General features: G+C 37.8%; 2 protein-coding genes across 3 annotated transcripts in view; one reads left to right on the top strand and one right to left on the bottom strand.

The window, feature by feature from the left end:
• Positions 1 to 4171, top strand: part of AK5 (adenylate kinase 5) — a 99335-nt gene extending 95164 nt beyond the window's left edge. For both annotated transcript variants that reach the window (XM_070939446.1, XM_070939445.1), the window contains one exon: positions 4097 to 4171. In XM_070939446.1, the coding sequence (XP_070795547.1) occupies positions 4097 to 4171 (75 nt within the window). The remainder of the gene's footprint in view (positions 1 to 4096) is intronic.
• A 1551-nt stretch (positions 4172 to 5722) lies between these two features.
• Positions 5723 to 16274, bottom strand: part of ZZZ3 (zinc finger ZZ-type containing 3) — a 44986-nt gene continuing 34434 nt past the window's right edge. Inside the window, exons 9-12 of the mRNA XM_070941255.1 lie at positions 12683 to 12835; positions 11176 to 11310; positions 9964 to 10064; positions 5723 to 8745 (exon numbers count right to left, since the gene is read on the bottom strand). Of these exons, the coding sequence (XP_070797356.1) occupies positions 8601 to 8745; positions 9964 to 10064; positions 11176 to 11310; positions 12683 to 12835 (534 nt within the window). The 3' untranslated portion in view covers positions 5723 to 8600. The remainder of the gene's footprint in view (positions 8746 to 9963; positions 10065 to 11175; positions 11311 to 12682; positions 12836 to 16274) is intronic.

Raw genomic sequence — 16274 nt, 5'->3', positions numbered from 1 at the left:
CACTCTTGCTAGAGTCTCCACATCTTTCTTACATAGTGGCAACCAAAACTGGATGCAGTATTCCAAGTGTGGCCTTACCAAGGGATTATAAAGTGGTATTAACACTTCACGTGATTGTGATTCTATCCCTGTTTATGCAGCCCAGAACTGTGTTGGCTTTTTTGGCAGCTGCAGCACACTGCTGGCTCATATTTAAATGGTTGTCCACTAGGACTCCAAGATCCCTCTCACAGTTACTACTATTGAGCAAGGTACCACATACACTGTACCTGTGCAGTTTGTTTTTCTTGCCTAAATGTAGAACCTTATTTTTTTCACCATTGAATTTCATTTTGTTAGATAGCGCCCAATGTTCAAGTCTGTCAAGATCCTTCTGTATCTTAAGTTTGTGTTCTGGATCAGTCTGACTCAAACATGCTGTCAAAACTTGAGAAATGGCAGATGATTTGCCATTTCACTAAATTTAAATACATTGAAATTGAAAAAAACTTAATCACGAGTTTAACACTCATTGTTTTTATTATGAAGTATGACATAATCTAGAATAAATCCAGCCTTTGGATTTTAAATACATTTCTGTATAAGATAGCACATCCTACCTGTTGTTCCAATACACTTGAGTGAAATTTATTTGGCATTTATTTTAGATTACAAATAATTTGGCAATTCAGTCTCCCTTTATTTTCCTTTTCTACTTAATATTTAAAACTCTTAGTTGGAATAATTTCCTTAATTAAGTTATTTAAGTATACCCTTTTGCAAATTTTCTCACACTCACAACAAAATCCCCAACTGTAATACATTCCAGAAAGTGGAATGTATTTAATAGAAGATTAGGAAAATAGCTACTTACTATACTGTTGCTGGTTAGTATCTAGGCTATATTATGCAATTCTATTATTATAAATGGCAAAAAAATAAATAGAAAATTGCCTCTATTGCCTTTTTCTTTTTTGCTATTACTGAAATAATTTGTGTACTCAGTTCTTTCATAGAGAATAGGAAAGTCAGAATGTCTTCTGCTATTGAGAGATTATCTCCATATTGAGATTTGAAAATGGTTCTCACTTGAAAATGCTCAGCGTGAAACATAGAAAGCATCGGCTGCCAAAACACTTAAGAACTGATTATTATAAGATTCACACGTCTCCCTCCCCAGTATGTTTTTCACTTTGGATGTTTTAGGTAAAGAGCTGGGTTTTTTCCCCGAAAGCAAATTAAAATCTAAGAATAATAATACATGGGAAGAAATAGGAGTGATTATCTCAGTTCAGGGTTGTTTGTTGCCACTGCAGGAGCTTATAAACTATGGCCTAGAACAGAGGTTCTCAACCTGTTTCATCTCATAGGTAGTTCTTCTCATAGGTAGGACTTCTCGGTCAAAAAAAAGCAATTCTTTTGTGTCAGAGGTTGCATAAGGAGAAATAAGAGGAAGTCCACTCCTAGTGATGTTATGGGAAGTGAGGTTCTGGCTGATACAGCATACCTGTTAACATTTTGCAAAACATTTTACTGCCCTAGATGCTATTAAGAGGAGCTCACATCAATTTTCTGGCTGCCTGCAAAGGTTTGTTCAGTCTCAAGGTTATAGCATGTGTTAAATATTTTGTACATCCCAATAATTAGCAGGTTGACAGAATACGTGGCCTTCAACAACAAACCAATCCTAAACCACTTTCTCCTTAAGATTTTTTACCGTAATATTATAAAGGCTTGGCTGGTGCCAGTTGCTTGAATTCCACTAGTGATGTCAGTCAGTTTATTTCCTCGCTGACAAGAGACGCAACCTGATAAAATATTCAATGGCATGCTTTCGTAGACATGAGTATTTATTTATTTATTTATTTATTTATTTATTTATTTATTTATTTATTATTCGAATTTCTATACCGCCCTTCTCCTTTCGGACTCAGGGCGGTGAACAGCCGAAATAAAAGCATTTATACATAAAGTACAATTAAAAATAGATTTAAAATAATTAAATTTGGCCCATAGTTTAAAATTTATCAATTTAAAATCCATATCAAAATTTAAAACCAACCATAAAATCATAAAATCAAGAGAGACCGGCTAACTGAAAGAGATGAGTTTTTAGGGCCCGACAAAAAGTCCAGAGGTCGGAGATCACTCATATCTCTGGGGGTAGATTGTTCCAAAGGGTAGGTGCCACCACAGAGAAGGCTCTTCTCCTGGGGGTCGCCGCTGGCATTGTCTAGCCGACGGCACCCTGAGGAGGCCCTCTCTGTGGGAGCAAACTGGCCAGTGGGAGGCTATTGGTGGCAGAAGGCGGTCCCATAAGTACCCTGGCTGTAAGCCATGGAGCGCTTTAAAGGTGATCACCAACACCTTGATGCGCACCCGGAAGTCCACCGGAAGCCAATGCAGCTCATGCAGGAGAGGAGTCACATGGGAGCGCCCCGTCGCTCCCATAATCCCCCGCGCGGCTGCATTCTGCACCAGTTGGAGCCTCCGGGTGTACCCCAAGGGGAGCCCCATGTAGAGAGCGTTACAATAGTCCAGACGAGAGGTGACGAGTGCTTGAGTGACTGTGCGTAGGGAGTCCCGATCCAGAAAGGGGCGCAACTGGCATATCAGGCGAACCTGATAAAAAGCCCCCCTGGCCACGGCCGTCATATGCCCTTCTAAAGACAGCCGTGCATCCAGGAGGACGCCCAAGTTGCGGGCCCTTTCCGTGGGGGCCAGTGATTCGCCCCCAATAACCAGCGATGGCGTCATCTGGCTATACCGGAACGCCGGCAGCCACAGCCACTCGGTCTTGGAAGGGTTGAGTCAAAGCCTGTTTCTCCCCATCCAGACCCGCACGGCCTCCAGGCACTGGGACATCACTTCCAAGGCATCGTTGGGATGGTCTGGGGTGGAGATGTACAGCTGAGTATCATCAGCGTACTGATGGAACTCCACCCCAAAACCACGGATGATCTCACCCAGCGGCTTCACATAAATGTTGAACAGGAGGGGCGAGAGGACCGACCCTTGTGGCACCCCACAAACAAGGCGCCTCGGGGTCAACCGCTGCCCCCGTCAACACGGATTGCGACCGGTCGGAGATAGGAGAACCACTGCAAAACGGTGCCCCCCACTCCCGGTCCCTCCAGCCGGCACAACATGATACCATGGTCGATGGTATCAAAAGCCGCTGAGAGGTCTAACAGGACCAGGATAGAGGAGTAACCCCTATCCCGAGCCCTCCAGAGATCATCCACCAACGTGACCAATGCCGTTTCCGTGCTGTACCCAGGTCTGAAGCCGGACTGGAGCGGATCCAAGTAGACAGCTTCATCCAGGTACTGCGGAAGCTGTCGCGCCACCACACTCTCAACAACCTTCGCAATAAAGCGAAGGTTGGAGACTGGACGATAGTTAGCCAAAACAGCCGGATCCAGGGGTGGCTTCTTGAGGAGAGGCCTCACCACCGCCTCTTTCAAGGCAGCCGGCAGGACACCCTCACTCAAAGAAGCATTGATAATTCCCTGGAGCCAGCCTCGTGTAACCTCCCGGGAAGCCAGCACCAACCAGGAGGGACACGGGTCCAATAAACATGTGGTTTAACATGAGTATCAGGCAGTATTTTTCCCAAGCAAAGCATTTGAAGTTCTCTTCCTGCTTTTCCATGTTTCCCACTCAGCATTCAAATTAATGGCTGAATTTACTTGATAGAAGATAATATCTGTAACTCAGGTTAAGCTTTGGAGTCCTCAGTGCTCTCTGAGCTTGTAGGCTTTCTTGCTGACATTTCATTACCAAACTAGATAACATCATCAGTACACTAGTGTCATCTAGTTTGGTAGTGAAACTTCTGCAAGAAAACCCACCAAGCTCAGAGAACATCAAGGACTTCATAACGAGATCTTTTTTAAAATTAAAAGTCCTTGGTTTTGGTTTTGAGTATTGCAGTTTCTTCAAGAATGCTTTTCTTTTTCAGCATTCTTCAGCCTTGGCTACAATGGTTATTGAGTCTGGGAAGTTTGGGAGGCGTCTAATTATGTAAGGCTGCTGTTGTCCTTTATTACGTGAGATGAATCTTAAAGGAGAAGTTAACTTCTCTGTATGTTTTTCTTTTTCTTTTTTTAAACAGATAAATGCAGAAGGAACACCAGAGGAAGTCTTCCTTGAGATATGCACTTCAGTCAATACTTTTCTGAAGGAATAGCATCACTTTCAGAATTTAATGTAATGGCAGTGCTGCAACACATACATGCCCTTTACAAATGCTGTTCAAAGCAATAGCCACTGCCTTGAAAGATTAATGCATGTTGTAAACATTGTAAAAATCTTTGTAACTTATATGGTACCGTAATGACACATGTGTACTGTATATGGCCTATGATAGAGTTTGCAGTTCAGAGATTTAAAAAAGCCAGCATGGTAAACAGCAGCTGAGTTTTATAGAACGCACATTCTTCATTTCACTACTACAAGACATACTATACAGTCAAGCACAGTATTCCCTGTCAGTAGAAGTGCTGTAACAGTGAATTTGCTGCTGAACGCAGATCAAGTTTTGAGGCTATTTAAGCTTGCTTTTTTTTTTTTTTATAGTGCTTGAACAGTCTGTTTTCTGTCATTTTCTTTTACAAGAACATGTCTGCAATTAAGTTTGCAGTCATTTACACACCAAATAGTGGAATTGGGAGAGTCACAAAAAGAAGCGTGATATGCCATACATGAACCAAATGTGAAATAATTGATTGCAGGACCAGCTGTTGTATTGATACGACCATCCGTGCAAGTATTCTATGTAGTTATGGTTTGAAAGAATTTTGATTTACAATGCTAACAGAGTATAGTGTATGCAGAAAAGAAAAAAAGTGCCAAATATTGCTTATATCCTTAAGAGCTAATAAATGGCAGTATCCAAGTATAAAAAAATAACACGGATTTCAAGATCACAGGCAATAATTGTCTCTATATACTGATTGCTGTATATGTGACAGCTACATATAGCAATTGTCAGCTTTAAATCCTTTATTTTATTGCTTGGCATTTAACATGGGAAATTTAAAATGTAAATGAGCAGTGTTTAATTCAGATTTCCACATGTGTATACACACACACACACACACACACACACACACACACGCACACTTGATGACTGAAATACTGAAGGTTTTTGGAATGTTGATCAACAGACAAGAAAATCTTAATCATCTGTATAAGAAACTGCCTCCTTTTCTTTGGCTGTCCACTATTTCTTCTTGCATGCTAGATCCTATCAATAGTTGCATTATCAACGAGCAATTCAGCAAAATTTGTATTTTTCAACCTACTACTCTTGTATGAAAAGGTAATAAAAATAAAATGTATGGACAAATGTTAAGGGTAATCAAATTTACTTTTTGTATTTAAGGCTCCTGCAAAACAAATAGGTATCCAATTCAAGGCCACATAAAAACATTTTCACTTAATTGGGTGCAGTTTTGAATTTTGAAAACTTTTACAGTTGTGGTTATGAACATTCCTTTCAGTTCTTTTAGATGACATTCTTCCACTAAGAAACAAGTGTGGTACAACTTTCAAAACAAGACAGTTGTATTTAAAGACATTTGACAGTAATCTCAAAAAATATTAACTACAAATTTGAATTGTTTGACAAGAACCTAATAAAAATCTGGTTTGCACTTTGAGCAAGAACCCTAAAATTTCTACGCTAAGTAAAGGGCAATGGGAAAACAAAATTTTAAATTCAAAGGGCATTTGAAACTTTGTTGAAAATGTATCAAATCAATCTTTATTATGGTCATAGACCAGCATAAGGAGGGTGGGGTACAGTCAATTGCTGAAAACATGTAACATATATGCAGTTTCTCACTTCTGAGAAGCAATGTATAGTCAGCAGTCTGTCTTGAAAAACAGCTTTTACCAATGCAAATTTGAGACAATCATCTGCTTTTTCCAATATGAATTTAGGAGATCTGTAAAGCCATTATTTGGGTAGGAAAACATATTTTGAACAAGAATGGAGGAATGAGATAATTATAAAACAAGATAGTTTTCCTTATAATTTTGGCTTGCCACATAAATTTGCTTGGAATTATAGGGCTTATTCTGGAATCAGTGTTTGCCTTAAGGAGCTGTGCAAAACACTCTGAAGCTAAAACTTTAAGTCCCCAAATATCCTATTTCAACGAAAGACTTCAAGATAGAGGTTAGAATGGCTCATTTTGTTGAAAGTGGATTATTTTCCAAAAGGAAATGCTTTCCACAATGGAAACTTTTAACTTTGGAACATTTTTCACATCTCTAGAGGCTTGTTTATAGAAAAACCTAAATCCAGTATGATCACCTGAACCAATCTTCTAGCTAAAGGATATAGAAAATGAGTACCTAGAACATGCCCATATGACAAATCTGGAATATGTTAACCAACCTAATATTGTATCAGAAAATAGCATCTGGGTGCAGAGAACATATAATCTGATAACATGAAATATATTTGCATTAGATACTCGTTTCCCAAAGCATTACAGTTTTGCTACCATTAATGAGAAAAGTGAAATACATCAGGTGTATGGTTTTATATTATATATATTCTGATTTATTAAATTTCTCAAGAATGAGATATGCTTACAGACGATGTCATTTAGAAATGATACTGCATCATCTATCCATTAAAAATGCTTCAACTCCTCTAACAGAAAGTGAGTACACCTAAACAAAATGTGAAAATTTAACACTGAAATTAAACTCAAATTAATGCTGTTATTAAACGAGCCAGCCAACTCCTTATTAGTTACTGCTGTAGTTTAATTTAAACACATATACTAAATTACTTCCAAAATTCAAGTTTCTTTTTAAAGCAAGTGGAAATCTAATACAGTTAAAATAAGTCGCGTTTCCGGATCACAACTTACACATGTTGAAATGATATATTAACTAAAAATATATAGTAAATGCTACAAAGCTTTTTCAGTCATTGCTATTCTCCACCTAATAAAGCGTACCAAAATGCCTTCTTTATTTCATAAAGAGAATGGAGAAGGGAGATGGATATGCAGAACAAGTACACGGAAATAAGAATCGTGGACTTAAAAACAGGTTACACAGAAGTCTTGTGGGCATTTTTGAAATCATCTTCTTCCACGTAATTGATTCCCCGTTTGTTTCAACAACGGAAAGAGCTTTGAAAAGAGCATTCCTTTGGCTGTGCAAATCTGCTCTCACACAAATGGTGCATCTACGCATTAGAGCATAGAAAGGGTTGTGTACAGAATTTAGTGGACGTGTTCAAATCAGGGTGCTGGAGCATTATCCTGGAAGAGGTGGCGTAAAACAGCAAGACAAAAGATGAAGTCGAGGCACCTCTTCTCTCTACGGCCTAATTGATATTTTCAAATTGAAGGGTTGGTTCAAAAATCCACCCTTTTCAGAAAAAAGTCACGGTAACCATTCTATATATAAACAGACGGTAGCCACATAGTTTATTTCTCACAGTTCTCCTGACAACTGAACATTATTTAAGAACAGACTGTATACACAGATAAGAAGAAACATACAAAATGTTTTAAATGATGCACAACAAAATCCAGCAGTATAAAAGAATGCATGTGAAGTCTTGCTCACTGTTCAGGCTAAATTTAATCACCTTGTTTAAATAGTAATAAAAATACAATCTTTCATGGACCTTGTGCATACTACAAAAAGAGGAAAATTATTACCATATATGATTTATATTAGGCAGTTTTCTTTGATGAGTTGCATTAACAACTCTAAATACAGAGGCAGAAGGCTGTGTATTCCGTAAGAGTTAATGGTGGGGATTTAGAAACTTTACACAGTTACTACCACTGGCACTTCTCACCATAGTTTTGTACACAACACATGGTCATTTTATATAACATTACATTTAAAAATATATCTGCATGACAATTTTTATAATATTCACACACCATGAGCTGGTTAAGGAAGCAGTGCCACAATTGCCTCCTGTAGTGCTTCACTCTCGGTAAATAAGTTTGTGGTAAAAAGAAAAAAAGAAAAAAAAAGGAGGTAAAAGAAACATCTACGTAATTAAGCAGCTCCAAGGCCTATCACGACCACCTCTGGGACAGTGATTGTTTTATGAGTACGTTCCTAGAAGCAAACACTGCCACAGGCTAAAACTTTGCTGAAAGAAGTCAGTTTTCTTTGCTGGAGACTATTTTCCACAACAAAACTGCAAACTACTAAACTGTTTCAATGTTAAGTATTTCATCACCTGTTTATCACACAATAGCCAAGTTCTTTAAGCCTCTGGAATTGACTATGTTTAACGTGTGCTTTCTTTTCTGGCCACACTTTTGTAACTCATCTCTTGGACTTTTTTTTATTATTATTTTTTTAAAAAGACTAATGGAGTGAAGAAAATCTGCCCGGTATAGCCACCTGCACACTAGGAATGTTCAACCTTTATTTAGTGATCTAGTAACAAGACGGGCCAGAGAGCTGTATTTTGAAAAGGGCACCTGGGAAGCTCTCATGCAGTGGATGACATTCCTGGAAAAGTACACGTCTTTCCAAAGTGGGCACAGCATCAATGACTGTGCCGCTGTTGGGTTTTCAGAAGTGACACTATGTTTCAGGTTGCACATCTACTTTCCTTGTCATCTATTGGCAGGAAAGTAGTTGGGGTCAAGATAATTATAGCTGGGGCCTTGGGACATGCAGTAGTCTCTATCTAAGAACATTTCTGCTCTGTAAATAGGCTCCAATCGGTGATTTTCCTTGTGAATATCTGTTTCGTGTAGACTGAAAGAAAAAGAAAAACCATTATTTGTGAAGCATGACACTGCTCATAATCCACTCACTATTTTAAACTGGATATATAAATTCCTCTCAGAATGAATTGTGTATATCAGGAAGGTATGTTTTTCAACATGTATTACCCATGGTGCTAATCACTTAGAAAAAGAATATGCCTACTGTGGAAAGGAAGAAAGAAACAGGGAGCCAAAAATTTTTAAGAAATTAAGACATGGGATAAGAAAAAGCCAGATTTATGTTCTAACTATAGCTATCCCCAATTTTATGAACTATACTTTCCATACTTTTTTATCCTTGCAAACCCTCCTTGCTTTTTCCATGTCTGTGTACTTGCTTTGCACATTGCTTCTTGTTTCTTTAAACTTCTCATCTCTTTATTTGAAGACCTCATCAACTTCATCTAATCACATCTGGCTTGCTCGTTTCCTTCCTCTCAGCTTATTTCTTTTATGTATTTGTTTTGTACGTCAATTCACATTCATTCTCTTTTACTACCAACCACTTCAAAATGTTTCTTTTGTACCTGTCACTCACTTCTGTATTTAATCCAAATTCATTCAGCATCCATACATTCTTGGTTCTACCTTTTCCTGTTTAGCCCACACATTTTTAAGTACCCCATTCTACTGCATTCAGCTTGGATTTATTCTTCTCCTGAGATACAATACGATAGAAACATGTTCTCAGATATAGCTATTTTACCTTCACTTTGACATTCATTTCTTTCAAAAAATAACATCCATTGTCTTTCTCCCAACATCTGCACATCTTAACAGTTCTCTATTCATTTTCTCATTTTTTGTAAATATTCTATATACATTCCCATCTTTAATAAATATTCTGAACACATTTATCTACTTGTTCCAGTACCTGTTATTTACATATTTATAGTTAAATTGCAATAGTGCCCTCCCCCCAAACACACGTTTCCCTTTGGCCCTTCAATATGTTACTTTTGAGATCCAAACTTGTTGCATTATACAATTTATCTAATATAAAAACTTAGGGTTTATTCAACCAATAAACATGTGCACCAAGGACATGCACATTTATGTCCCCTACAAACCTATATTTAAAAGTATCACAAGCATCCCTTATATATTCTAAAAAGGTTATGAACTCTACAATTTATGTTTTAAGCTGAACATTTAAAAATAAAGCCCATGTAATGGTCGATGCTGGTCTTCAGGGCATGCTGCTTACCAGTCAGAACAAGAATCACAAAAATCCAAAGATAGTGCTGGAGGGCAGTCTTGGCAGTGCCACCGAACGCCTTGAATTGGATCAGTTCCACAGTTATCACACTGAAAAGAAATTTAGCAAAGTGATCTTAGGGATTTCCCTCCAAAAATAAACAGCTTGCCAAGTTCATAGTTTTACCAGTTAACATTACTGCAAAATAAAATTATTCTCCTTTTAAGTTTCTCCCCCTTCTCAACATTATAACAAAGTAGCAATTTACAAGCCTATGTCAATATTTCAAACTTAGTTCTCAGCTTTTCCAATTGTTTTCTCATACCCAATTGTTCTGCCTCCTCCAACTAAACTGCTCCTCTTTTCATTCCCTTGCAATTTCCTATATTTTACTCCACTGTGCTAAAAATTTGCTTTCATCTCCCCCATTCCTCCTGTATTAAATTCACTTAATGACTAAGGGAGGAAAAAAGAAAATGTTTCCATTACCTTCCAATTTAAGGTTCACTGAAAGTGGCAAGTTATGTCAGATCCAAATTAGATTATCATTGTGATGAAAGCAAATAGCTAATTCTTTTCTCTGATTTTCAGTTATCCATATTATCGAAGACAAAAAACTTCATGGGGAATCTAAGAAGTTCAGTTAGCCATCATGGCTAAGAGCCAGGAATGATGAGATATTTTTGCCTAATAAATCAGAATTATTGGATTGGGGAGGTAGACAAAGCAAATTACCCAATTTTTTAAAAAAAGCATACCACTAATTTCCAAGCAGTGACGCTCAGGTATAAAATCGCTTTTCAGAAATTTTAAAAGGAAGACTTCTCTACATACTGCTTATGATGATCTATTAATATATTAAAATAACTTGTAAATGTTCAAGGTGATAATTTCATAAGAAGGATTTTATCACTAATCTGTTCAGAAGCCCTAGCAATTTCAGTAAGGTTTACTCCCAAACAGTTGGTAGACTACAGGTTTGAATATATTCAGTTCGATTATATAACATAATCAATAATTGTATGTGAAAAGGTTTAGTATATTACATTTACAGACCTCAAATACATCTTCCATTAGATCAGGGTAATCATAATAGCCTAACTCTTTGAAGTTTTATTTACATTGCATAGGAACCTTAATGCTGAACCCAGATCTTTCTTTCCAAGGAAACCACCACTTAGATAACTGAGGAAATACGAGGCCTTTGGCATCTTTACCAACCTTAAAGCCAATGTGCTGAACAAAGCCACTTTCTGCATGCATTTGCTGCACCTTCTGCTTCCTCAGCTTTTTAAATTTCAGCAGCTCTTTATATTCTGGTAATTCACGATATGCTACAGGGATACTTTCTTCATCCTATTTCAGAGAAAGAGAGAATTGCAACTTTTAAAGTTACAGAAAGAAGGATTAAGGTAAAAGAAATCACACCTCCTAAACAGACTCCAGAATAAATAGCTATCTATGATATGACTGCTGATGGTTAGTATATTGAAAAATGGCTCAAGATAGTTTAAAATTGCCCTAAAAATTCCAAAAGTATTAATTTGGTCTTTTTTTTTTTTTTTAGTACTGAAGTTCCAAATAGTTTAGAATTAAATTGACCCAGAATTCTGAATACTACCGAAATACAACTTCTAGTATGAGAAATTTTAATGCAGCTTTATTTGATTTTTGCCACTTTATTGTTTCCTTATAAACCAGAACATTGAAACATGAGATTTAATAGTGGAAGAACAAAATACCCAAAGACTTTGTAAAATGGCAAAAAATAATAATAAAATACTCTGACTTCTTAAAGTGATTTGCCTTGTATGAATTTTTTTCCATGAAAAAATAAAACGAGGAATTGTCTTATGCTTTTCTGTAATGGGGAAAGGACCTGGTGTGTGTGTATGCATGGATCTTACAAAAAACTGTCCTCTATATCTCAGACAAATTAGAAGAGACTGGCCCGGCCCTTCCCTGATCAGGTTTGGCCTAGTACAGGGGTGGGCAAATGTGGCCCTTTTACAACCTGTGGATTTCAACTCCCAGAATTCCTGAGACAGCTTAGCTGTCTCAGGAATTCTGGGAGTTGAAGTCCACAGGTTGTAAAAGGGCCACATTTGCCCACCCCTGGCCTAGTAGAATGTATATATCAGTCTGTTTGGGACAACCCCTGTTAATTTGAGAAAGGAATACAGACAGTCCTCAACTTACTATTACAATTGAGCCTCCAAATTTATGTTGCTAAGTGAGACATTTGTTAAGTGAACTTTGTTCCATTTTACGACCTTCCTTGCCACTGTTGTTAAGTGAATCATTGCAGTTGTTAAGCAAATCCGGCTTCCCCATTGACTTTGCTTGTCAGAAGGTAGCAAAAGATGATCACATGACCCTGGGGCATAGCAAACCGTCAAAATACGAACCAGTTGTCAAGCATCCAAATTTTGAACACATGACTAAGGGAATGTTACAATGGTTAAGTGTGAAAAATGGTCATAAGTCACTTTTTGCAGTGCTGTTGTAATTTCGAATGGTCACTAAACGAATGATTGTAAATCAAGGAAAACCTGTACTGTTTTAATGTTCTCTCCTTCAAACTGAAACACTTGCACTAAACAGACACAGGTGTTAATTGACCTTTTACTTATGCAAGCATTTCTGGGTCCTTTATATTAATTTATAGAGCTTTTACATAACATTATTTTTTTTTTTAAAAAAAATTCAGTTTAAATGCAAAACCTACTGATGGTTCTTCCTCTGCTGCATTGGCCATGTGACTGTGAAAACAGGATCTATCGTCATCTTCATCCATAAACACAGGAGGTTCATGGGATGTCATGAAAGTTGAAGGCTTAAAGAGATGTTTATTCAAAGGATGTTGCCGTCTATTAGAGGACTGTAATAAAAATAAATATTTGTGTAAAGGTGGCATTATATAATTTTTATAGCACCACTTCAAACAGAAAGCTTCACATATTATTACAGAGAGAAAAAATATTTCTAATTTTCAGCTAAAGCACTACTTTTCACAGAAAAGCTCTTATTTTCACATAAGAAAAACAAAAATGTATTTCAATACTTAATTGCCACAAGGAATCTCTTTTGGCATGATAGAAATTTCTAATCATTGGTTCTCCCCTCCTGCCGAAGGAAGGCAGAGATAATCAAACCCAGGTTTTCACAACTAAGCCTCATGTTTAAACCTTCCCAGTGCATTCTTTGCTCAAGATTAAGACATGATGTAATTTGAATTAATATTATACAGCATGAAAATATAAAAGATAGAATCTTCTCCAAAAACAAACAAAATATGACCATCAAATAGGAAGGCAGAATAAGATTTTACACTGGATTACACGTGCCATTACAGGTTAAGGAATGTGTGGCTTTGTTTCCTCTACGGGGGCAAAGAGAACCTTTACATTAAATGTCCAATTTTTTTACTTTATATACCATGTCTAGGGAGAGAGGTGTGACCAATTTTAAAACTGACATATGAAATGAAGGAAAACCAACCAATCAAACAGCACTAATTAAGTATTTCAAATACTCAAATGAAGACCTGACAAATGACTGGAAAACAATATGACTTCTTTTAAGGGGAAATTTAATATGAAATGGCTTAGATAAACATTGAGTTATTGAATATGAAAATATATGTTCTTATGAGTAGTTATTATAAAATGTATAGTCTGCTGTCCTCCCCCTTTCTGAAAATAAGAGGGGTGGGAAAATTGTATTAAGAGGTTTGTACAATAGATGTAAGCCCCGAGCATTTTGTGCATAGCCCACTTCCTGACATTGCCCAAATACACATGGAGATTATGAAAGAATGAAGGTAAAATAAATGTCTAAAGCTCATAAAAGTTTTGGGTTTTTTTATTAAAAGTAATCAGCCTGGATATTCTAATGGAATAGGTCAGTGATGGCTAAACTTTTTGCCATCATGTGCCAGGAACGGGGAGATGGGGGGAGGGAATTCCACGAGTGTGTGCCCACACCCATAACCCTATGCGCCCTGCAATTTCCCCCCCCCTTGCTCCTGGCATGCGATGGCCTGGTAAGCCCATTTTTCTCTCTCACCAGGCTCCAGAGCCTTTCTAGAGTCTGGGGAGGGCGAAAACGGCTTTCCCCACACACCCCCGGAGGCTGCAAACGAACCGTTTGCCAACTTCTGGTGGGGCCAGAAGGCCCAAAAATCAGCTGGCCGGCGCACACATGCACGTTGGAGCTGAGCTCGTGCGCCCACCAATATGGCTACCCGTGCCACCCATGGCATGTGTGCCATAGGTTCGCCATCATGGGTATAGATTATCCTTTAAACAAGTTGTTCTCAGCTCTAAAATCATTTTTGGCTTAAAAGCTGCTACTTCAAGAACAGAGATCTTGTTTTCAGTGATTCAATCAGAGGGTATTACAATTATTAGTACCGTGAAGGAAAGTTTCAAAATGTAGAATGCTTCACGAAACTCCCACAACTGAAAGTATGGAAGCTGGCGTTGAACCAGGGATGAAATGTTCCTGGTTCGGACTGGATCGCCCGATCCGGTAGCGCTGGATGCAGGTGGTTCGGAGAACCGGTAGCAAAAATCCCTCCCCACCCATGCCCAGCTGAGCTGCACAATCATCAGAGGCTTTTTTTTTTTACTTTTAAAAGCATTTTTTCTACAACCTCTTCAGCGGAAAAAATGCTTTTAAAAGTAAAAAAAAAAACAAAAACCTCTGATGATCATGCGGCTCAGCTGGGATCGTCAAAGGCTTTTAAATGCCTTTGACGATCCAAGCCGAGTTGCCTGATGGGCAGAGACTTTTTTTCTTTTAAATGCCTCTGATGATCCAAGCTGAGTTGCTTGATCGTTAGAGGCATTTAAAAGAAAAAAAGTCCCTGCCGATCAGGCAATTCAGCTGGGATCGTCAGAGCCTTTTGAAAGCATTTTTTTTTACAACCTCTTCGCTGAAGAGGTTGTAGAAAAAATGGTTTTAAAAGTAAAAAAAAATTGGCCACACCCACCCAGTCACATTACCCACCACCACCAAGCCATGCCCACAGAACCAGTAGTAACAAATTTTAGATTTCACCACTGGGTTGAACTTTAGGCCTATCTGTATAAACTAAAGTTTCAATAAAGGAGAGTATTTGTAGTTTAAGGTTGAAATTAGGGTGGGGTGGGGTTGGTGATCTCTGAACTTTGTTGTTTTTATGCAGGCATTTCATCATCCAAACTAGATATAAATGGAGAGCAAACCCCTGGTTTGAGTAATAAAACGTCTGCATAAAAACCATCAAGCTCAGAGAGCACCAAAGACCCCTCAAACTAAAATTTCTTAATGACTAGTCTCAAAAGGTATCTGTGAAAAGCCTTTTTCATATTATGCCCTGCATAAATATAACATTGCTTTTAAAGGAAAACAGTCCACTTCTTTAGCTACTCAAGTTCTGAATAAAGTACAGGGATTTGCAGCTTCTGTCATATCTGCATGAAGGTGGATGAAAGGCGAGTGCCTGATCTGTGCCAACATAAATCTGCCCGTAATGGTTATTCACAACGGTCTCTGTGGCAACCAGGACAGTTTATCTTTTTGTTATTATTCATTGTAAGGATATCTGAGATTTTATTTTGTTTACTTGTTTCACCATTGGAAGCCATGTGCAGAGCAAGATAGCAAAGATGAGATGTCTACAAAAGAAAAATATTATCCCTCTTCCCTGTCACAGGAACAATTGATGAAGAAACTCAGGCAAACAAAAAAGAAAATGAAAAGAAAAAAAAAGAAACCACCAGAAAGAAAGGGAGCGATACAAAGAGAAAACTGTTGGAGCAAAAATTCAGGAGCTTTAGCAACAAACTCTGTCTGTGCAAATGCAGAGAAAGAACTGGGGAGAAATGTAGCAGCACAAGATCTGTTAAAAAATTAGATCACATGGTTCTTACCTTTCCTGGATGGTAGGAAGAAAAAAAAATACTTATTTAACCAACTAACCAACCAGTTCCCTTTAATTAGTTTACAAACATCCAGAAGTACAAAAATACTGGGAAACAATGTAAATGATAGTTTAAGAGGATTAGACTCCATCCTCCACACTACCATCTTTTCTCATAAAAGTCATACGATCGTTCAAGTTATTTCTGACCCCAAACACTAATTCACAACTTGCCAGAGACTCCAGATTATAATGGAAAGGAAATATAAGTAGGGTTATTAGTGTACTGTTATTATTACACACACATCCCCCAGTTTTGCATAATGTCTCCTGGTCATTTCATATAAATATTGAAAAGCATCAGAGGCAAAATCAAAATTGGTACAGCACAAAGATAAAGGGATTCAGCGTA

Source organism: Pituophis catenifer, unplaced genomic scaffold, assembly GCF_029215685.1.
Source record: "Pituophis catenifer annectens isolate HBS135680 unplaced genomic scaffold, rPitCat1.0.hap2 SCAF_3, whole genome shotgun sequence".
Taxonomy (NCBI): Eukaryota; Metazoa; Chordata; class Lepidosauria; order Squamata; family Colubridae; genus Pituophis; species Pituophis catenifer.
Note: the sequence above shows the minus strand (reverse complement) of the source record. Positions and strands in the feature narration are given on the sequence as shown.